This window comes from Stomoxys calcitrans, chromosome 2 (genome assembly GCF_963082655.1).
Source record: "Stomoxys calcitrans chromosome 2, idStoCalc2.1, whole genome shotgun sequence".
Taxonomy (NCBI): Eukaryota; Metazoa; Arthropoda; class Insecta; order Diptera; family Muscidae; genus Stomoxys; species Stomoxys calcitrans.
The window spans coordinates 67,921,248-67,945,330 of record NC_081553.1 but is presented as its reverse complement, the minus strand read 5'-3'; the positions used below and the strand labels follow the sequence as shown (position 1 = coordinate 67,945,330).

General features: G+C 43.5%; 1 protein-coding gene across 1 annotated transcript; it reads right to left on the bottom strand.

Annotated features, from left to right (window-relative positions):
* Positions 1-325: 325 nt before the first annotated feature.
* Positions 326-16,751, bottom strand: LOC106082234 (uncharacterized). Its single transcript, XM_013244625.2, has 3 exons — positions 16,427-16,751; positions 1,146-1,327; positions 326-1,072 (listed from the first exon to the last, which is right to left on the bottom strand). Exons 1-3 carry the CDS (start codon positions 16,741-16,743, stop codon positions 405-407), a joined length of 1,167 nt encoding a protein of 388 aa, XP_013100079.2. The 5' UTR covers positions 16,744-16,751; the 3' UTR covers positions 326-404.
* Positions 16,752-24,083: the final 7,332 nt, after the last annotated feature.

Sequence of the window (24,083 nt, the reverse complement as noted above, 5' to 3'; positions counted from 1 at the left end):
GTCGATGACGATAGAAAAAGAACAACACGCAGCTTAGGAACAACAAGGCACCAGGATCCGATGGATAACCAGTTAAACTATTTGAAATGCAACGCTGATGGGGCTTAGCTAAGCTTAGTCTGTGTAAGCTGGATGGAAAAACGCATATCCATCAAATAGCACATTGTGTTATGTCTCCCAGCTTCTTCATAAATTGGAAAACAGTTTGGAAACAAGCCTTCTCTGGGCACACAAGAATTTTACCTTACAAGACACTACCGATGATACCCGTTTTTTACAAAATTTTGAAGCATATTACTGCATGGCATTTTTCGAAAAATTTAAATTAGTTTAACATACATTACTTTTATTCAAAACTTAAAGCATACTTATATTAAAATATCCTACACTACAACTATAATAAGTTAAACTCTTATAATTTTCCAACCCGAGTTGTCATTTGAAGTCTTAAAACGATGATTTGACGATACATTTATCACCCCAGCGACTTCATCATAGTCCTCATCGTAGGCCGAGGGTCCCAATTTGCCATTACTATGCCTCATTCTTTCACTGCGATCCTGCATCAACATCTGTTTCTCATAATTATAGAAATTATCCACTGCCGGTGTTGTCAATACTGGCGAAGCTGTTGTTTGCCTGACACTGGAACTAGTTTTTACACTGTTCTTGCTATCATCTTCTCTTGGCTTATCGAAAATAACTTTACGATCTTGACGTTTGTAGGGTCCCGAATGCTGCAATTCATCTTGGTCATATTGCGAGAAGACGGTATGCTTACCCGGAAAATAGCCCACAGCACCTGGAAAATGTGCCCCTTGATGTGGTGGTGGTATGGGTGGCGGCAGCGGTGGAACACCAAAGAGACTGCCCCAATTACCCACTGAAGCCAAAGAGCCCGCAACTCCACCAATGCCTAAAATGCTGCTAACATACACCACCAATTTTGCTATAAACAACGACTTTTTCAACAGCAAACAAATGATGGCAAACAGTAAGGGCACCAGTGCTACCAAATTAAATTTCAGCCCGAGCAGAAATGGCAACAGATATTGTTTGGTTAAAATGCGAGCTGCAAGAATTAAGTAGGGGGGGTTTTTGTCTATGCTGTGAATGTTGTTTAATGCTGGTTTTTTCTACTTTACCTGTTGAAGGCTCCTCGTAATTGAAATTTCTTTCATCTATGGTTGGATCTAGCATAAACTGTGCTACACTATTCGCATCTGCTGAGGGACCAATTTTAAACATCAGTCCTGGATACAGGGAATCCATATGCCACTCCAATGAACGTTGACTGAAAACTGCTCCGGCATTTTCAAGAATACCTCTACAATGAAAAGAAAACTCCTTGTTTATATTGAATAATGTTAGCTCAATTCAATTTTTGAAGTTGGAGAAGTAACGTCCATTTTCAAAAGTTTAATAAATTAAAAAAATACATTTTTTGCTGAGAAGTTTATGTCAACTAAAGCAAAATGGTCAAAATGAGATGTTTCTTTTGTAATCTATAAAAACATGATTGAGTCGCTGGGCTAGTAACCAGATTTTTATCGAAAAATAGAGACATACCGAGCAAAGAATTTGGCAAATTCGATCCATGCTGGAGGGTATATAAGATTCAGCTCAATCTAACTTAATGAGTTTGTACTTGTTTTTATTTGTCACGGTCGCCCTTCGTTTTCACTCTCATTGGTCTCGCTCTACTCTCATAGACCTATAATTTCAGTATCATATAGTCCCCGTTGGCCAACTAGACACCTGAGGCTCAAATTTTACATCAGATTTGTACTCTACTTCCAATTACGTTTCCTGTACCATTATCTTTGACAATCCCATGGCAGCCGCTTGTACGCACCGGATTGACCCGATAGAATCCTTCATCGGCAAGGACTGCCGCCTCAGTGTACGTGTTCGTCCTTTTTTCGTCATGGGAGTGGAACATCCCGGAGTGCCTTCTCCGCACGCTTTTGGTTCGTGCCGGAATAGAAAAGCATCTGTTCGGTTTGCCAGAACCGCCTTTTCCGATCTCCGATCGGTCGGTATCGGTGAGGTGTAATCGGTGCATGGAGTGGGTACATTTCCGAACTTGCTCTGGCCTTTCATCACTATACGGAAAAGGTGCTGTGAGAACATAGACAACAATGAGTCACAAGCGTCGTCATCGTCGGGAGTATAGTCATACTGAATATGTTGCAAGGTGCTATGCGAACATAGACAAGTGAGTGAGTCAGAAGCGTCGTCGTCGTCGCTTTCTGCGTTCTCGTCGTCGGACAATGTGACCCCCCGACCTCTCCCGTTCGGCAATATACGCAACAGCAGGGAGTATAGTCATACTGAATATGTTGCAAGGTGTTGTGCGAACATAGACAGTAATGAGTCACAAGCGTCGTTGCCTTCTGCGTCCTCGTCCTCGGAATATGTGACCGACCTCTCTTGTGTGGCAATAAACGAAACAGCAGCATCCCAGCTCCTATATTGCCAGGCCAGTGCCGGGAAGTGTATCATTTTTGCAATTGAATTGCAACGGTCTCCGTGGCTAGAACGACGAGATTGTAGATTTTATGAGTCGGAACAACATATCGGTCGCAGCGATTCAGGAGGCAAAGCTGACCAACACCTGCAGCTTGCACAGTTGTCACGGATACAATGTGCTAAATAAGGACCGCTCAAGGAATGGAGGTGGGGGATTGGTCTTCGTGATGGTGTACCATTCCGTGAAAAAAAGACCCATCTAGCCTGCGATTCAGGAGACGAAGCTGACCATCACATATAATGCCATTCTCCCCTAGGTAACGACCAGCGTGGCATAGCTTTGGCAGAGTAGATTGAAGGCTTCACATTTCGCACGGTGGATGAGGATGCCCCCACTAAGATTAAGAGGAGTTGCAGCAGCTCGCCAGACATTTCCATTGCATCCCCTAATCTCCTGAGTGACTTATCCTGGCAAGCCATCATCTCTTTGGGGACAGACCACCTCCCCATAATTCTCACCATCGACCGACCACCCGACTTCATAACCTCTGAGCGCCGGCCGTTTATCAATCATAAGAAGGCCGATTGGGCTGACTTCGGAGAGTATACCAATCGCTGCTTCAGTGAACTGCCACCCCCTCTGATGTGCTAGTGGCCGAGAGGAAATTCCGCGACATTATTAACGCAGCAATCGCTCGCTTTATATCAGCCGGTCGAATATCCCAAGTGCGGCCCAATTTCCCGGCGCAAGCAGTGGTACTCGCAGACGAGCGTAATGGGATGCGTAGTATGGACCCCACTAACCCCAGAATCAGCGAGCTAAATCTGGAAATAAACAGGGTGGTCAACGACCATAGACGGCATTTGTGGCTGGAACACTTGGATGTATGTAACTTAGGAATCGATTTAGGAAATCTGTGGTCTACTATTAAGTCACTCTGGAACTCCGGTAGATGGGATGACAGGACCTCAGTCACTTCTGGCGACGTAACCGTGACTAATTCGAAGAGATGCTCCAGGTTGTTCAACCGCCTATATATTGTGCACCCCGAGAGCGACAGGGCAAAAAGGAGTCATTCGCCGTATCCGTGGCCTCCGAGCCGATGGACATGCAAATAAAATATTGCCCATGAACATTCCACTGAGGAGGAGGGGCAAACTTCTCACATATCAATGAGTGCAGTCCGATTCAAATTTAAGCTCAATGATAAGGGGCCTCCTTCTCATAGCCGAGTCCACACGGCGTGCCGAAGTGCTACACCTCTTTGGAGAGAAGTTTTAAATGGCATAGTACCTCAAAAATGTTGCCAGCATTACAAGGGGAAAACCACCACTGAAAATTTTTTCTAATGGTCTCGCCAGGATTCGAACCCAGGCGTTCAGCGTCATAGGCGGACATGCAAACCTCTGCACTACCTCCGAGCCGATGGACAGTCATCACAATTTACCGTGGGCGAAGATACAAATGTCATCCGTGGCGCCAAATCATCCAAGGCGTTGGACCCCGACGGATTCTCTACACTGATGCTTAAGAATCTGGAATTACCTGGAGTTGAGTACCTAACAACTGTCCTTAACCTGTCATTGAACACTCTTGTAGTTCCCGCTACTGAAGCCTGGAAAGGACCCGAGTTAGGGGGAGTCGTACAGACCGATCTTCCTTCTCTCGCCAGTATGGATTTCGAAGTCTGCATAGCACAACAACTGCTTCGCATGGACCATCACCGCACACATTTGCCGTGGCTTCAATCAGCCCAGGCCATGTGATAGGACGGTCCTCGTGGCACTGGACCTATCAAAGGCATTCGACACGGTCAACCATGACAAACTATTTGAGGACATCGCCAACACGTCCCTCCAGCCAGGCCTGAAACGCTTGGTCACGAATTATCTGTGTGGTCGCCAGTCATTTGTGGAAAATAGGGATAAAAAGTCGAAGCCCCGTAGAGTGAAACAGGGATGTATCGGGCACTGTTTAACCTCTATCTATCCTCCATTCCACCCCTCCAGACGGCATAGAGATCGTATCATATGCGGACGATTGTACGACATCAGGCATGTATGGCATCAGGCCCCCAGCCATTTTTGATATCTCCGATAGGTTGAACGTCAACCTCAACGAAATTGCCTCATATTTCGCTGCAAGAAATCTGCTATCTGCCACCAAATCTTCAGCTACATTGTTCACTACAAATACGCGTGAGGTGAATGCCGACCTGACTGTGATGGTCGATTGAGAAATAATTCCGACCATCAAGTGTCCCGAAATACTTGGCGTCACAGGTGTCAGCTTTTACACATTCCCGCCTCATGCCACAGCAATTTGCGATAAAGTCAAAGGTAGAAACACGGTTCTTAAGTCACTTTCGGCAGCACTTGGGGTGCAGACAAAAAAACCTTGTTAACTACGTACAAAGCAATTGGGCGGTCTGTTGTAAGTTATGCAGCGCCAGTGTGGTCTCGTCAACTTTGTGACACGCAGTGGAATAATACTCAGATCTGTCAGAATGCCGCCTTCGGAACTGCGACGGGCTGTCTCCTCAGTTCTCATTTGGACCACCTCCATCAGGAGACATAGATCCTACCAATGCGATGACATAACTACATGCTGTCTGAGCAATACCTTTTGGGCTGTTATCGCGGAGACCATGCATATCATCATCTTGTGGATAGATTTCCAATACCAAGAATCCCAAAGATAGATCTACATGATCCAGAGCGTGAGGTTCAGCGCAACAAGAGAAAATCTCTACATCAAGCAGCATACCAAGCGGGTCTAGACAAAATTCATGCAAACACTGTCGCAGATGCGTTAAATAGTTACCGAGTGAATGTAGTCCTTAGAGAAAGACCGCTTCGCATTGCACCTGAAGAAATTGACCTTCCCCGGCAAACCAGAGTAGTTCTGGCTCCATTACTCTCGGGCAGATGCAGCCGCCTAAACTCCTACAGAGCAAGGATTGACGCCGACGTGCTATATGTATGTCCCAATTGTGGCCAGGGACCACACGATATACGTCATCTTTTTAACTGTCCAGCCATACCCACTCGACTTAGACCCAGATCCCTCTGGACGCACCCCATCTTAGTCGCACAGTTCCTGGATCTTGAGCCTCAACAGAATCAAACAGACGAAACATAGAACACAACAAACTGCTACAACAACAAAAAATTTTCATTGGATAATCATTTTGCCCCAATCGAAAAGCATGTAATTTTTGGGTTTATGTGTGGTCCCCACGACCCTTGTGGTCAAATTTGTATTTCAAGTTCTTACTCTATTCTTAAATACTTTTCGTTTGATATCCATTTTGTCCCAATCCGTTTGGAAGGCATTGGGGGTGGGACGTTCCCCCTAGGGACGTTTCCCCTAGGATTTTGGTAACCATTGGGGACATACAAAATGTTGTCTTAATCGAAGCACCTACGCATAGGTGGTGGGTAAACAAACCCCCACCACACCTTCCCCCCACCACTCCTTCCCCCCACCACTCCTTCCCCCACCACTCTTTCCCCCCACAACTCCTTTCCCCAACCATTCCTTCCCCCACCACTCCTTCCCCCCATCACTCCTTCCGCCCACCACTCCTTCCCCCCACAAATCCTTCCCCCCACTACTCCTTCCCACCACCACACCTTCCCCCACCACTCCTTCCCCCCACCACTCCTTCCCCCGACCACTCCTTATCCCCACCTCAGCGATAAACTTGTGCGAAGACCAACTAGACTGGCCCGGCAAACCAGAGTAGTTCTGGCTCCATTACATTCCGGCAGATGCAGCCGTCTCAACTCCTACAGAGCAAGGAGGATTTTTTTCTGGTCCCCTCGATCCTTGGGGTCAAATTTGTATTCAAGTTCATACTCTACTCTTAAATACTTTTCGTTTGATATCCTTTTTCCAATCCGTTTGGAAGGGATTGGAGGTGGGTCGTTTCCCCTAGGGACATTCCCCCTAGGATTTTGGTAGCCATAGGGGACATTCAAAATCTTGCCTTAATCGAAGCACCTATGGGTAAATGGGTGGGTAAACAAGCCCCCACCACTCTTTCCCCCACCACTCTTTGCCCCACCACTCTTTCCACCCACCACTCTTTCCCCCACCACTCTTTCCCCCACCACTCTTTCCCCCAACCACTCTTTGCCCCACCACTCTTTCCACCCACCACTCTTTCCCCCACCACTCTTTCCCCCACAACTCCTTTCCCCCACAACTCCTTCCCCCCACCACTCCTTCCTCCCACCACTCCTTCCCCCCACTCCTTCCCCCCAACACACCTTCCCCCACCACTCCTTCCCCCACCACTCCTTCCCCCCACCACTCCTTCCCCCCACCACTCCTTCCCCCCACCACTCCTTCCCCCCACCGCTCCTTCCCCCACAACTACTTCCCCCCACCACTCCTTCCCCCCACCACTCCTTCCCCCCACCGCTCCTTCCCCCACAACTACTTCCACCACCAATCCTTCCCCCCACCACTTCTTCCCCCACCACTTCTTCCCCCACCACTTCTTCCCCCACCACTTCTTCCCCCACCACTTCTTCCCCCACAACTCCTTCCCCCCACCAATCCTTTCTCCCACCAATCCTTTCTCCCACCACTCCTTTCTCCCACCACTCCTTTCTCCCACCACTCCTTTCTCCCACCACTCCTTTCTCCTACCACTCCTTTCTCCCACCACTCCTTTCTCCCACCACTCCTTTCTTCCACCACTCCTTTCCCCCACCACTCTTTCTCCCCACAACTCCTTCCCCCACCACTCTTTCTCCCCACAACTCCTTCCCCCCACCTCAGCGATAAACTGGTGCAAGGATCAGGTAGACTGCAATTGCTGATGGATTGCCTGCTAAACTTTTAAGATAGAAGACCTATGCATTGCTTCTCTGGCAATCTGTGTAGAAAAACGCATAAGCGATGATTGAAAACTCAGCATAGTATGTACCGTCACAAGAATAGAACAGCAATAAACCTCTGCGAAACGTTTAATACCAGACCAGGTTAATAATTGCTGTCTCTATTCCCATGTACCACTGTAGTGGTGTAGGGTATAAATAGATATTGAGTTTAAAATTTTCCTCCCATGCATTTTTTGAATAGCAAAACTTGTATAAATATTTCGACGAAATTAGATTTACTAAAAATATCCTTTTGTCAAATGATAATCCTACAAAATCTTGTCTTCATTTCACACATACATATGTACAGTATGTCAAAAGTTTGGTTCATTTTTCACACTTTTCTCTTGAGCCTCTTTTCTTGGAATACTGAAACAAATTAAACTTCATGCAATGCGTCAGCACATGTCGGGCAAACTTTTTTCATCAACTGCTCAGCTTTCACGCATGCAGCAACTTTTAAAATACTTAAAAAAATTTTTTGTTTTGTTTTTTCTTAAGAATGTTTTGCATATGGGTACGTGTTAGCTAATATGGCTGCGGGAAAAGTACAAGTTTAAGGAATAATATAAAATGTAAAGAAAACGTATTGCCATGAGAACGGAAGAAATCTTGTAACTTTATTTTAAAGTTAAACATATGCAAATATTCCGCCCCTTAAGCCATTTCGAGTTGGTGTAATTGAAAATAAATAAAGTTTTATTGCGACCGAAAACACTTTGTCATTGGATCATGTCTTGCAATCTTCTGGAATTTGGGCATTGTGCTAAGAACATTTTACCCTCATTTCCAAGTATTGAGTTTATAAATATAACAAAAAGCAGAACTACATGGGAGGGTGGGCTTAACGAAGACCATAGAATGACACAAGACAGCAACTAAAATGTTTAATAGATTGCAAAAGACAAAATCTAATCGAATCCTAAGAATTCAAATTTTTTACACATAATTTTGTGCCCAAACCTCAAATCCGAGTTTGGGTTTGCATGCGAGCCGAATGGAAATAAATACCGATTTTGCAAATAACAGTGACTGCCAAGTAATGTTATCAATTCAAATGATTTGAAGAGAAAACTTTTATAGCCACCACCGAACGATCGGGGTATGCTCATCTTGTCATTCCGTTTGCAACACATCGAGATATTTATATCCGACCTAATAAAGTGCTAATTGAACCGGGCCCGCTCTGCTGCGCCTTCTTTTACTTTATATGGAGCAAAATTTTCTTTCAGCCCGATATTCGCTTGATTTCTGATTGAGGGGTGTTTTCGTTGGTGAGGTGGTCCCCCAGACACTTGGCCATGAAAAAATATCAGCATCGTGCTTTTCTCTCAAATACCTTTTATTTAAACCCCATATTGCCATTGGTTTCAAGGAGAGTTTACAGGATGAGGCGTCCCCCAAACACATGGCCTCAACATTGGTTATCAAATTCGTTTTCTAATTTCAAATACCTTTCATTTAAGCTGCATATTGGCATAGTCGAAAAATGTTTACCCTTTGGGGGGGGGGGGGGGGGGGGGTGTTTTGAGGAAGGGGTGATGCCTTAAATACATGGTCCTACATTTGGATACCAAATTCGTATTCTACTCCCAAAAACCTTTATTTGAGCCCCATATTGCGATGGTCAGTAAAAAATTGCTGCTTGTGGGGTATTTTGGGAAAGGGGTAGACCCCCAGAAAATTGGTCCCGAAAGGGGGTATCAATTCTTGCTCCACCCTTCAATACCTTTTATTTAAGCTCCACATTGACATGGTCGGTAAATATGGCCGATTTAGGGGTGTTTTGGGGATTGGAACGTGCTCATTTATTTGAATCCCATATTGCCATTGGTCTCAAAATTGGAAATCAAATTCGTCTTCTAATCTCAAATACCATTCACTCAAACCCCTTATTAAAAAAGCCAGCAAATGTATCCGGTTTGGGGTATGGGCCCTAAAAACTTTGAATATCGAGCTCCTTAGTCTTGAAGACCCAAATTGTCTTAGTGAGCAAATACGTCCTATTTGGGGGTTGTTATGGTGGTGGGACGTTCCCTAGACAGTTTGTCCCGAATGTTGATGTCAGATTCATGGTCTACTCCCAAATACCCTTCATTTGAGCTCCACATTTTCATAATCCGCAAACATGACCGGTTTGGGGCGAGTTTTGCGGGGATGGACACTTCTCGAATATTGATATCAGATTTGTGCTTAACTTCCAAAGACCTTTCATTTGAGCCCTATATTGCAATGGTCGTAAATTTGTCCTCTTTGTGGGATGTTCTCGGGGATGGGCGGCCCCCAAACATTTGGTCCCACATCTGGATATTAAATTCGTATTCTACACCCAAATACCTTTTATTTAAGCCCCATATGTCCATGGTCGTAAAATAATTCCTGTTTGGGGTTTTGGTGGTTGGGGTGGTCCCCCTAGCAATTGGTCCGACAATTGGATATCAGATACGTTTTTTAATCTTAAATACCTTTCATTTGAGTCCCATATTGTCGTGATTAGTCGATAAATATATTTGGTAAGTTGTGGGGGTGGGCCGGCCCCCCTAGGTACCCCATCCGAAATTTGGATTCCAAATTCTTGTTTTTAGGTTACTATAAGAGAGCACACAAAATTTGGTTTCAATCGCACCACCCACTTCCGAGATCTGGCGTTTTTGAAAATTAGGGTAAGGGGGAGGGTCCGCCCCCTTCAGATTTCAAAAATTTCTGAATGAACACATTTCGAACCGAACACTGATTTTGGTAATAAAATTCAATGATTTGCAAGCGTTGCTCGTTAGTAAGTCTATTCATGATGAAATGTCAAAGCATACTGAGCATCTTTCTCTTTGACACCATGTCTGAAATCCCACGTGATCTTTCAAATACTAATGCATGAAAATCCTAACCTCAAAAAAATCACCCTTTATAATTGGCATATATACCGATGTGACAATTAAAAGTAGTTTTTAATACCAGATTTCGCTGAAATTTGGAACAGTGAGTTGTGTTAGGCTCTTCGACATCCGTGTTCGATATATCCTCGTTCGGTTTATTTTTGCCGATAAACCGATCTCGGATCTTGGATTCTTGAACCCCTATAGGGCGCAACTATTATGTGAAGTGACTGCAATTTTGCACGAAGTGGTTTGTTTTGACTTTCAAAAACTGTGCCAAGTATGGTTCAAATCGGTTAATAACCTGATATAGCTTCCATATTAACCTATCTCGGATCTTGCATTCTTAAGCCGCTAGAGGGCGCAACTATTATGTAATTTTGCAGCAATTTAGCACGAAGTGGTTTGTTTTGACTACCAACAACTGTGCCATGTGTGGCTCAAATCGGTTAATAGTCTGATATAGCTGTCATATATACCGATCTCGGATCTTGTATTTTAGAGCCGCTAGAGGGCGCAACTATTTTGTGATTTGGCTGCAATTTTGCACGAAGTAGTTTGTTTTGACTTCTAACAACTGTGCCAAGTATGGCTCAAATCGGTTAATAGCCTGATATAGCTCCCATATAAACCGATCTCGGATCTTGGATTCTTGAGCCGATAGAGGGCGCAACTATTGTATTATATGATTTGGCTGCAATTTTGCACGAAGTGGTTTGTTCTGACAACAACTGAGCCAAGTATGGTTCAAATCGGTTTATAATCAAATAAAACTCCTATATAAACCGATCTTGGATCCTGGATTCATGAGCCGCTAGAGGGTGCAACTATTATGTAATTGTGCTGCAGTTTTGCACGAAGTAGTTTGTTTTGACTTCCAAAAACTGTGCCAACCATGGTTCAAATCTGTTAACAGCCTGATGTAGCACCCTTATAAACCAATTTCAGATCTTGGATTCTTGAGCCGCTAGAGGGCGCAACTATTACGTGATTTTGCTGCAATTTTGCACAAAGTGATTTGTTTTGACTACCAACAACTGTGTCAAGTATGGTTCAAATCGGTTAATAGCCTGATATAGCTCCCATATATACCGATCTCGGATCTTGGATTCGTGAGCCGCTAGAGGGCGCAACTATTATGTGATTTTGCTGCAATTTTGCACGAAGTGATTTGATTTGACTTCCAACAACTGTGCCAAGTATGGTTCAAATCGGTTTATAACCAGATATAGCTCTCATATAAACCGATCTTTTGTTTATAATTTTTCAGCCTCTTAAGGGCGCAATTCATATCCAATTTGGCTTTCTTCTATGACATTCAACATACTTGCCAAATATGGTCTGAATCGGTCCATAACCTGGTACAGCTCCCATATAAACAGCTCTTCCAACTTTTTTTCTTGAGCCACTCCCTTTTTAATTGGCTATGGCAGAACATTTGTTCCACTAGCCAAACGTAGAATATCGTTCAAAGTGCCTCGATCTTCTTCGCTCATTCTAAAATCTCTAACACCAAGTTTCGAGATGTCTCCCACCACTAGATCTTTCCATCGGGCTTTTGGTCTTCCCTGTTTACGTGTGTTTGGCTTCAAAAGACTTCTTTGTTGGAGCCTCTTCATCCGTTCTGACAACATGACCTAGCCAATGCAGCCGTTGTATTTTGATGCGTGTTACTATGCTATCGTCGTCATACAACTCATACAGTTCGTGGTTCATACTGCGCCTATATTATCTATTAACGAAAACTCGTCCACATATTTTACGAATAATCTTTCTCTCAAATACAAGCACTGCCTCATCTGCTTGCACAAGTACCCGTGCTTCAGAACCATATAACAACACGGGTAGTATCAGTGTCTTGTGAAGTGTAGTCTTCGTCTGTCGAGAAGTGGCCTTGTTTCTAAACTGTTTACTTAGTCGAAAGTAGCATCTGTTTGCCAGTATTATTCTTCGCTAAATCTCAAAACTGGTGTTATTCGTTTCGGTTTAGGCTGTACAGAGGTAGATAAAGTTTCTGACTGTCTCAAAGTTGTGGTTCCCAACTTTCTCCATTTTCTTTATCTGCTCGGTTGTGCAAGGCTTTTTGGGAGCTGAAATCATCCATTTCGTCTTATCTCCATTTACTGCCAGACCCATTTTCACTGACTCTCTTTCGATACTTTCAGAGGCTGCAGTTACTACAATACTTCCGGTGGCCGACCTATGATATCGATGTTGACGGCATAGGGGAGTAGCATGTGTTCTCTTGTGATTAATGTGCCATATCTATTCACATCTGCATCTCGTATAATCTTCTCCAGCAGGATATTAAAGAGATCACACGATAGGCTGTCTCCTTGTCTGAAATCTCGTTTGGTATTAAATGATTCGGAGAGATTCTTTCCTATTCTTACTGAGGAACGCGTATCAGCAAGTTTCATCCTGCTGAGTCTTATTAATTTTGCAGGGATACCAAACTCAGACATGTCTTGAAATACCTTTGAACATAAAGGAGTATCGAAGGCGGCTTTGTAGTCAACAAAGAGATGGTAGGTGTTGATTTGTCCTTCTCGGGTCTTTTCCTGGATTTGGTGCAGTGTGATTATCTGGTCCAGGGTGGATTTACCTGGTCCAAGGCCGCATTGATAGGACTCAATTATTTCATTGACTTTAGGTTTTAATCTTTCACACAGTACGCTCGAGAGTATTTTGTATGCGATGGGGAGGAGGCGACTCATTCCTCTGTAGTTGGCACATTCCGTTTTGTCTCCTTTCTCGTGTACGGGACATAGTATGCTGAGGTTGCAATCATCGGGTATGCGTTCTTCTACCCAGATTGTGCAGATAAACTGATGCATACGCCTTATCAGCGTGTCGCCTCCGGTCTAAAATAGTTCAGCGGGTAACCCGTCGACTCCTGCTGCCTTGTTGTTCTTTAGTCGGGTCACTGCAACTTGGATCTCCTTCTGACTAGGAGGTAAACATTCTATGCCATCATTATTGACTGTTACCAGATTTCTTTCTTTGTCTCTGCAGGAGGATGTGCCTGCACCAAAGCCATCGGTTTGATGTTTAATTCTTTGGTAGAATTTGCGGACTTCATTCTAGCTCCTGAACATCTCGATTTGCTCACACTCACGTCTTTCTATTTACTTCTTTTTCCTGCAGAAACATTCTTTACCATCATCATTGACTGGTTCTGCCGTATCCTCTTTTCCGCCAACGTCGGTCACTAGCAGTTGGGTTAAATGTTCTTTCCATATCCTCAGCATGCTGTGTCTGTGTTAGAAGGACTTCGTCTCTGCAGGAGAATGTGCCTGCACCAAAACCATCGGTTTGATGTTTAATTCTTTGGTAGAATTTTCGAACTTCATTCTGACTCCTGTACATCTCAATTCGCTCACACTCGTCTTTCCATTTCCTTTTTCTTTTTGCGGAATAGACGTTTCTCCTCTCTCCTTTTCTCCCGCTACCTTTCCTTCATCTGGCGCGTTGATACTGATTGCAGGGTTGCTCTGTATGCCGCATTCTTGGCTTCAGTAGCATCTCGACACTCTTGGTCGTACCATGGGTTTCTTGGAGGAGGCTTCCGGTACCCAAGTACGGATTTCGCGGCATTTTCCATGGAGTGGGCAATAGTTTGCCACTGCGCCATTATATCATCGGAACAAGGAGTGCTTTCATCAAGCATTTGTGTCAGTCGAGTGGAGTATGCCGCTGCCACTTGTTGTGTTTGCAGCTTTTCAATGTCCAGCTTCCGTGCAGTGTCAGATCGTACTTTCCTCGGCATGTCCAAACGGGTGCGAACCTTTGCTGCAACAAGGTAATGATCCGAATCTACATTCGCTCCACGAATCGATCGTACATCTAACACGCCGATGAATGCCTTCCATCTATCACAACGTGATCAATTTTGTTCCTCGTGTTTTGATCGGGTGACGGACATGTGGCTTTGTGAATATTTTTATATGGAAATCTGGTGCCACTCACTACCAGTTTTTTGCTGTGATGAAATCTATCAGCCAACCCATTACTGGACATTATCTCTTTACTGGACATTATCTCTCCGACTGTTGGACCAAAAATGTCTTGCTTCTCCATCTTCGCATTAAAATCGCCCAAAACGATTTTAATATCATGGGCGGGGCAGCGGTCATATTTTCTCTCGAGGCGCTCGTAGAAAATATCCTTGGTCAGCTCGTCTTTGGCCTTCTGATGTTGAAGAATTTGGCTTTTATGCGGATTGTGGCTAACCTCTCATCCAACTTAGTAAAGCTGGAGACCAGGTTTTTCAATCTCCGACTAACCACAAATCCGTAGCCAAATTCATGCCTCGTGTTATGACAGCTTTAGTATAGTTCGTCACCGTTTGGTGTTGTTGTGACGCCATTCCCAGTACATCGCACTTCCTGTAAGGCGGTAATATCTGCCTTGTACTTCTCTAATACATCCGCAAGCGCGTGGGCGCCATATTTTAATATTGGTCATGTATAACGATCTTGGATCTTGACTTCTTGAGCCTTTTGAAGGAGAAATTCTAATCCGATTTGTCTGAAATGCTGCATGAGGTGTTTTGGATTCCAACAGCTATGCCAAGCTAATTCTTGTGTTTGTTTGTATGTTTGTTTGTTTGTGTGTTCCTTATAGACTCAGAAACGGCTGCACCGATTTTCTTGAAATTTTCACAGATGGTGCATAATGATCCCGTGGTGAAAATAAGGTATTACATTTTTTGATATCTGAAGGGGGGCGGACCCTCCCCCTTACCCTAATTTTCAGAAACGACAGATTTCAGAGATGGGTGTTGCGATTTAAATTTACTCTCATATAGTACCCTAAAAATAAAAATTGGTATCCAAATTTCGGATGGGGTACCTAGGGGGTCCGCCCCACCCTAAAACCTACCAAACATATATTTAGACCAATCATGGCAATATGGGACTCAAATGAAAGGTATTTGGGAGTAGAATACGAATCTGATATCCAAATGTGGGACCACGTTTCTGGGGGCGCACCCCTTCCCCAAAACACCCCCCAAACAGGACTTTTTTACTGACCATGGGAATATGGGGCTTAAATAAAAGGAATTTGAGTGTAGAATTTGAATCTGATATCCAAATATGGGACCAAGTGTTTGGGGGGCCGCCTCTCCCCCGAAAACACCACTTAATCAGAAATCATGAGAATATCGGGCTGAAATGAAGTCTTTTAAGAATGGAGTACACCTTACATCCAAACTTAAATTCGTAGACCAATAAAGATCATATGGGATTCAGACAAAGGCACTTATATTGTTAAACTCTTAGTCAAGTTAGCATGGTATTTCACTAAAAGATCTTCGAAAATAAATATTCCAAGGAAACTTTTGTTCCGTATAAAGCAAAAGAAGGCGCAGAGGAGTGGGCTCGGGTCAGCTAGTTGTCTATATAAACCTATCTCAGATCTTGACTTCTCGAGCCACTAAAGCAGGTATTATCCGATTTTGTTGAAATTTTGCACAATGGCTTCTACTTCGGACTCCAGTAGCCAAATCAAATAGGGTCCTAATATGTTCATAACTTGGTATAGCTCCTAGAGCAATTCTTATCCATTATTTTTTAAAGAGATTTCGGGCAAAGAAATTGACAAAAGCGATCCTTGGTGGACGGCGAGGCCAAATATGGCTCAATTTTACTTGTTTGTTCTTTATTTTTAAATTCACCTTGAATTACATTTTTACTTAGAACCACCAATTTTTTGTCAGTCATAAATTTTATTTTGTCTAAAATTACATCTCGTTATTAAACTCTCCACCGTGTTTATATTTTTAAAATTCAACCCGCCTTAATGTTTTTCTTGCCATCTGTTAAGTTTGAGTTTAGAATTTTCCATTTCGCAAAACTTTGCATGTACATGTGTAAACTTGGAATCCCTCAAGACTTGTCAAGTGGAGATAATTGAAAGCAAATAAAAAGCATTTCCACTCACAAGATTCAGATTCCGCCTCGTTGGGTTTTTGTGTTAAACTTTCAACTCGTAATTCTTTTAGAACACAATAGTTGCACTCTTACATGTACTTATTGGGGGGGGGGGGGGGGGGGGGGGACCACTTAGATAATGGCAATCTTGTATAAATGAAATTTTTAAACATTTTATAAAACTTTTAGACTTTCCAATGTGTCTGCTTACACCAAATTTGTTCACTTTTTTTTGTGACCTGCACTTTTTACCTAATATCCACTGGATCGGTATCCAAAAAGTTCACCAATGATCTGCTCGCCACATTATCTCCTTTGGTGGCTATGAAATCCTTTGCCAGCGTTACATTTTCTTTTTCTTCGAATCTTTGCAAAAAGTTGATGGCACTGCGACCAATGCACTCTTTTAAATTGGGATTTGTTGATTTTTTTAAACAATATTGAAATTCTTGGAAATTTTCCGACTTATTTGAAGCTAGAGCATCTATTGAACTGCATGATGCACTTAAAATAATTGCCAATGATATTAGGGGAAAATGTCGTACTAGGTTTGCGTTAAAATGTTCCATTTCGACGAAGAAAATGGGAACACGTATGCGGGCTAACTAAAGTATGACCCCACAAACACCCACTATTTTATACCACAGAAACTCAGCAGCGAGACCCAGTCATTTATTATGACCGGGGCAGGTCATTGGGAAGACCTGCAAAAGAAACAGACAACCGCAAATGTGTGTGTGATTGCTATTGTTGTAGTTGTTGGTGGTGGTGGTGGTGGTGGCGTTTGGTTTACATCACATTACCGCTAAACGAGAAACATTTGCCATTTTTCTGTGTGGCCAAATAACATCATTAGAGTGAGTGCGTAATTTGCAGCATAAAGCCGGTAAAAAAATGCCAAACGGCTAGAAATACAAGCTCACACTTCACATGCCAGAACGAACATGTCGAGTTGCAAAAGAAAATCCATCAAATTATAATCAAAAAATTTACTCATGGTACGAGGTTGACTTTAAAAAGTAAGGTAATATGAAATTCGATTGTATTTTTTTGAAAGCATATGGCAAGCAAATGGATTTTTTGCACTCTAGGCCAGTTAGTTAAATGGACCATTAAATAAATGGCTTGTTTCTACTGCAAGAAAAACTTTTATAAGTTTGGGAAATGTGCCCCAATGCTAAATCATTGATTGGCTGCTCGCATTGTGCTTTCTAGTCCTCCAAGACTTTCATCAACGAGATTTGTTCAATGTGATTTATTGGGTTGCCCAAAAAGTAATTGCGGATTTTTTTAAAGAAAGTAAATTCATTTTTAATAAAACTTAGAATGAACTTTAATCAAATGTATAATTGCCATTTTGTTCGATAACCTTTTGCCATCTTCCTGGCAAATTTAGTATTCCACGCTCATAGAACTTCTGGCCTTTATCTGCAAAAAACTGAACCTAGTGTGATTTTATAGCCTCTTCATTGCCGAAAGTTTTACCATTTAAGGAGTTCTGCAAATATCGAAATAAATGGTAGTCTGATGGTGCAAGGTCAGGGCTATATGGTGGATGCATCAAAAGTTCCCAGCCAAGCTCACTCAGTTTTTGGCGAGTGACCAAAGATGTGTGCGGTCTAGCGTTGTCCTGGTGGAATATGACACCTTTACGATTGACCAATTCTGGTCGCTTCTCCTTGATGGCTGTATTCAATTTGTCCAATTGTTGACAGTAAACATCCGAATTAATCGTTTGGTTCCTTGGAAGCAGCTCAAAATATACCTCACCCTTCCAATCCCACCAAACAGACAGCATAACCTTCTTTTGGTGGATATCAGCCTATGAAGTGGTTTGAGCTGGTTCACCATGCTTGGACCATGATCGTTTTCGACTAACGTTGTTGTAAACAATCCATTTTTCATCTCCAGTTATGATTCGTTTTAAAAACGAATCGAATTCATTGCGTTTAAGGTGCATATCACAAGCGTTGATTCGGTTTGTTAAATGAATTTCTTTCAATACATGTGGTACCCAAATATCAAGCTTTATCACCAGTCCAAGAATTTTTATGTGATAATGAACGGTTGATTTTGGTATATTTAACTTCTCTCCTATCTCACGCTCAGTTACATGACGATCCAAGCTAAAAGTAACAGCTGATAACTGACAGAAGAAAGAAAGCAATTACAGAGTCACAAGCCGTTGAAAAAATTTGTCAACGCCGACTATATGAAAAATCCGCAATTACTTTTTGGGCAACCCATATATTCCTATCACTCATTGGTAAGGTGATCCTCAGGCCAGTGATCGAAGCAATTCGTCTAGCATCAATCTCCAGAGGCAATCAGGGTAGCATTAAATTTAGTACATCAGATGGTATCATCCTCCGAGCGGCTGCAATGTTTAAACTCGCCATTCTTTGGATGCAGCATGGATGGATTTTTAAAGCGCCGTCCACCAGACCACCATACTGCAGCAAACCATAAATGACCTATTACGGATGCAGATTGAGGAAGGATTAGAGCCCGTCTGCTATGCAGACGATGTTATAATACTTCTAAGGGGTAAGGATCCAAACAGAAGGGCCGAAAGGGTCTTGCATATGGCAAATAACTGGGCTAGACCCAGAGGTCTAAATGTTAACCCAAAGAAGACTGAAATATGCCTGTTCACGAGGAAGACGAAGGTGGGCCAATTTAACCCTCCACGTTTCCCCAATAAAATGAAACGAAGTGATCTTGGATAGGAAATTTAATTGGAAGTGTCACATTCAGGAGCGTACTGACAAGGCTCATAGTTGTTGGGCACTGTGTAAAAGGGCCGTAAGTTCGAAATGGGGCCTGGATCCGAGGATAAGTTAGGTAGGTTAGGTAAGAGTGGCAGTCGCTACTGTGGTATCATAAGCGCATTGTGATACCACAGTAGCGACAGACCAAGACTTCTGGCGAACTCACGACCCCTGCACTGGTAATCCAAGCACTCTACTAACTCGGCTACCGGGCGCCTCAGAAACAGAGGATAGTCCACTGGCTCTACATAAGCGTGATTAGGCCAATACGAGTACTTACTTACGCCTCAGTAATTTGGTGGACTGCTATGGAGAAAAAGTGCAACCTTAGAAACATACAACGGGTTCAGATAACATTTTGTCTTGCCATATGCGGAGCGATGAGGACCATGCCCACTAGGGCACTATTCTAGATATCCGACCCATTGACATACAGATTAAGTGTGAGGCAGCTACTACTGCTATGAGACTTAAGTTGATGGGAGAATGAATTGAGGATGAGAGCAGCTCATACCATCGAGGCGACGATAGGATACATGGAAGGAAGTGGAGAGATTTCCGATCGGATATCTGAGACGACCCTTGAGGTCGAGTGCAAGGCACTGGCAGCCGCAATTTTTGTCCGATTTGCCCGAAATTTCGCACATAGTGTCATGTTATGACTTGCAGCAACTGTGCCAAGTACGATCCAAATCGGTTTATAACCTGATGTAGCACCCATATAAACCGATCTCCCGATTTGACTTCTTAAGGTACTGGAAGTCGAAATTTTTGCCTGATTTGGCTGAAATTGCGAGGCATATAAACCGATCTCCCGATTTGACTTCTTGAGCTACTGGAAGCCGAAATTTTTGTCTGATTTGGCTGAAATTGGCGAGGCACTGCTGCCAGCGGCAAAGTCTTGGATTGGCGGAACCCTAGTATTGCCATCTGGAAGATCATATCACACGGATGGATCAAAGCTGGAGGACAGAGTAGGCCTGAGGGTTTACATTGAGAAACCAGGGACTGAGATCTGTTTTAGACTGCCTGACCATAATACGGTCCAGCAGGCGGAGATCCGGGCAATCACGGAAGACGTGAAGTGGTGCGGTGCTAACGTGAGGACGTCGAGTGTGAACAACTTTACCCACAAGAAAATTACCATAAGGGCAATAACAACCAGGACGGTAAGGTCACAAACAGTCTTGGAGTGTAAGAAGGAGATTAACGCCTTCTCTGAGGATGGGAAAATCCGCATCGTTTGGGTGCCGGGCCATAACGGAGTAAGAGGAAATGAAAGGGCAGACGATTTGACGGTGAAGGCCAGAGGACTGCCACCAATAAACTTGGTTAACCCGAAGCCTTTCGGGTCGGCGCAGTCCGAGTTAAGGGAGTGGGCGACAAATGCGCATGCAACATTGTGGAACAGCGAAACGGTCGGCAGGACGGCAAAAATCCTATGGGGGGATCCAGATCGTGAAAAGACGAGGCTTTTACTGAAATGAAGCAAGAAGGAGTTCAGTATAGCTATTGGTATCATAACGGGACACATAGGACTACGAGCTTACTTATGTAAAATCGGTGCGGCATATGATAGCATGCGGGCATGTAGGGCATGCGGGGAAGATGATGAGACGTTGGAACATTTCCTTGGCCATTGTCCGGCTTTTGCGTCTAACAGATACCTGCACTTAGGTGGAGACACAATATCAGACATGAACTAATTTAGGGGAGTGGTATTGAAAACAATTATGGATTTTGGAAGTAGCACCGAATTCCTAACTTTAAATTTTCTTTTTTTCAGGTTACTTTTTAGTTTTTACAGCGCACAACAAGCCCATTGCTAGCTTAGGTGTATGTCCATAGTGGCATGGGGTGGATTAATATCTGCACCCTCTTTTCGACCTAACCTAACCTAACCTACTGCAGTAAACGGTCAATGCATGCCACGTGTCATGCCTTCATCTTTTGAAAATGGGCTGTTTGCAGGAGCATTGGGCAAGCATTGGCCTTCCCAAAATTTTGGACTCGTAGTTAAATTTCCTGTAATAGAGCACTCTCTTCTCCCAAGAAGACAGTTGCGATTTTTGCGCAAAATCGTTTCTCACGAATCCAAATCATGTATAACAAATAAAAGCGAGCTAAGTTCGGCCGGGCCGAATCTTGGGAACCCACCACCATGGATTTGCTAAAAATATGTGGAAAATAAATTTAGTTAAAGGGCATAATCTTATTCTACTTCTGTCAAATCGGCAAAAATTGAAGCTTCTAGGAATCGAACAAGGACGATCGAGATACTGGTTTACATGGGAGCTATATCAGGTTATAGACTGATTTGGACCGTAGTTGGCACAGTTGTTGGAAGTCAATTTCAGCCAAGTCATCATTATCTTAGTTACAATCCGATCCAATCAGCTCCGGCAGGCGTACAAGCAAGTGCATATGTTCCATATGCAGAAACTTTGGATTGAACTCTGCCCTAGTGTCCGCCTTGTTAATGTATAACCATTTCCCTTCCTTGTCGTTCACATGAGCAACCATCGGGTTGTCTTAAACATCTTAATGTCGCTGTCGTAATGGCTTCCGTCTTTATTCTGTTAGCAGGCTCTCTCGTTAGTACTTTTACCAGCAGTCGGAGGTCATAGTTCATCAGGTTCAGGATAAGAGACGTTCTGTTTCACGAACCACTCGAGCATAGGTTTCTGGTCACTATACAATTACAGCCTTAGCCCACGTCTCATTTATACCGATCTATTTGTGGTTAGCTAGTCGCCCGCCTCGTTCCCGGCTACTGCTTAATGGACTGAGGTTCAACCTGATAGCATTTTCCATGGTTCGTTGAAACTCATTGCGTCACCTATCGCCTTGAGCGCCGTTTCGTCATTGTCGAAAGGATTCTCCTGGTATATAAATAATCTTTCCCAGCCAAAGAAAAGGTCGACCGAAATTGGAGGAACGCCAGGTTCCCTACCTCATCTTACTTTACAGATCAGCACCGCCAAGGTATCCTGAACGTTATCGATCGATGCTGCTTGAGCCTCATGGCATACCAGACAGAATCGCCCGAACCACCACCCTAAATATCCAGCCTCCAACTCTTTTCAATTCTCTATCAATTTGCAAAAGGGTTAAAGTCCCTTCTGAGCTCTACGTTTCTTCTCCACTTCAGTTTTTGTAATGAGCGACAACCCTACCTTAATCAGGATAGGTCCTCTGAAATCGTTGGAAGCGTACTCAGATTACAAATACGGGGGTCAAGAGTTTGATTTCACCACAGGATTTGGTTTAGCGATCCATTGTGATATTACACAATGGAAAAATTGTCTAAATGAGTATGATTTTTATACCCTCCACCATAGGATGGGGTATGCCTAATTTCGTCATTCTGTTTGTAACTCCTCGAAATGTTCGCCTCAGACCCCATAAAGTATAAATATTCTTGATCATCATGACATTTTATGTCGATCTAGCCATGTCCGTCCGTCTGCCTGTCGAAAGCACGCTATCTTTCGAAGGAGTACAGCTAGCCGCTTGAAATTTTGCACAAATACTTCTTATAGGTGTAGGTAGGTTGGGATTGTAAGTGGACCATATCGGTCCATGTTTTGATATAGCTGCCATATCAACTGATTTCCAGCAACAGTGCCAAGTATGGTTGAAATCGATACTGATGCTAAGAATGCAGCATATAGAGCAACCCTGCAATCAGTAGCAACGCGCCAGAGGTAGGAGAGGTATAGGGAGAAAATAAGAGAGGAGAAACGTCTATTCCACAGAAAGAAAAAGGAAATGGTAAGACGTGAGTGCGAACGAATTGAGATGTACAGGAGTCAGAATTAAGTCCGAAAATTCTATCAAAGAATTAAACACCAAACCGATGGCTTTGGTGCAGGCACATCCTCCTGCAGAGACAAAGAAGGAAATCTGGTAACTGACACAGATAACATGCTGAGGATATGGAAAAAAACATTTTACCCAACTGCTAGTGTCCGAAGTTGGCGGCGAAGAGGATACCGCAGAACCAATCCCTGATAATGGTATAGAATGTTTACCTCCTAGTCCGAATGAGGTCCAAGTAGCAGTGACCCGACTAAAGAACAACAAGGCAGCGGGAGCCGACGGGTTACCCGTTGAACTATTTAAGACTGGAGGTGACACGCTGATGAGGCTTATGCATCAGCTTATCTGCGCAATCTGGCTAGAAGAACGCATACCCGATGATTGGAACCTCAGCATACTATGTCCCGTACACAAGAAGGGAGACAAGACGGAATGTGTCAACTACAGAGGAATACAAGATACAGAGGAATACAGCTCTCGAGCGTACTGTGTGAAAAATTAAAACCTAAAGTCAATGAGATAATTGGGCCCTATCAATGTGGCTTTAGACCAGGTAAATCCACCCTAGACCAGATATTCACACTGCGCCAAATCCTGGAAAAAACTCGAGAAGGACAAATCAACACCTACCACCTCTTTGTTGACTACAAAACCGCCTTCGATACTCCTTTACGTGCAAAGGTATTTCAAGCCATGTCTGAGTTTGGTATCCCTGCAAAATTAATAAAACTCTGCAGGATGACACTTGCTGATACGCGTTCCCCAGTAAGAATAGGAAAGAATCTCTCCGAACCATTTAATACCAAACGAGGTTTCAGACAAGGAGACAGCCTATCGTGTGATCTCTTTTCTAACCTGCTGGAGAAGATTATACGAGATGCAGATGTGAATAGATATGGCATTCTAATCACAAGAGAGCACATGCTACTCGCCTATGCCGACGATATCGATATCATAGGTCGATCACCGGAAGTAGTAACTGCAGCCTTTGAAAGAATCGAAAGAGAGTCAGTGAAAATGGGTCTGGCAGTAAATGGAGATAAGACGAAATGGATGGGTTCCACTCCCAAAAAGCCTTGCACAACCTAGCAGATAAAGAACATGGAGAAAGTTGGGAACCACAACTTTGAGATAGTCAGTAACTTTATCTACCTCGGCACCGCCGTAACCGAAACGAATGATACCAGTTTTGAGATAAAGCGAAGAATAATACTGGCAAACAGATGCTACTTTGGACTGAGTAAGCAGTTTAGAACCACCTCTCGACAGACGAAGACTACACTTCACAAGACACTGATAGTACCAGTGCTGTTATA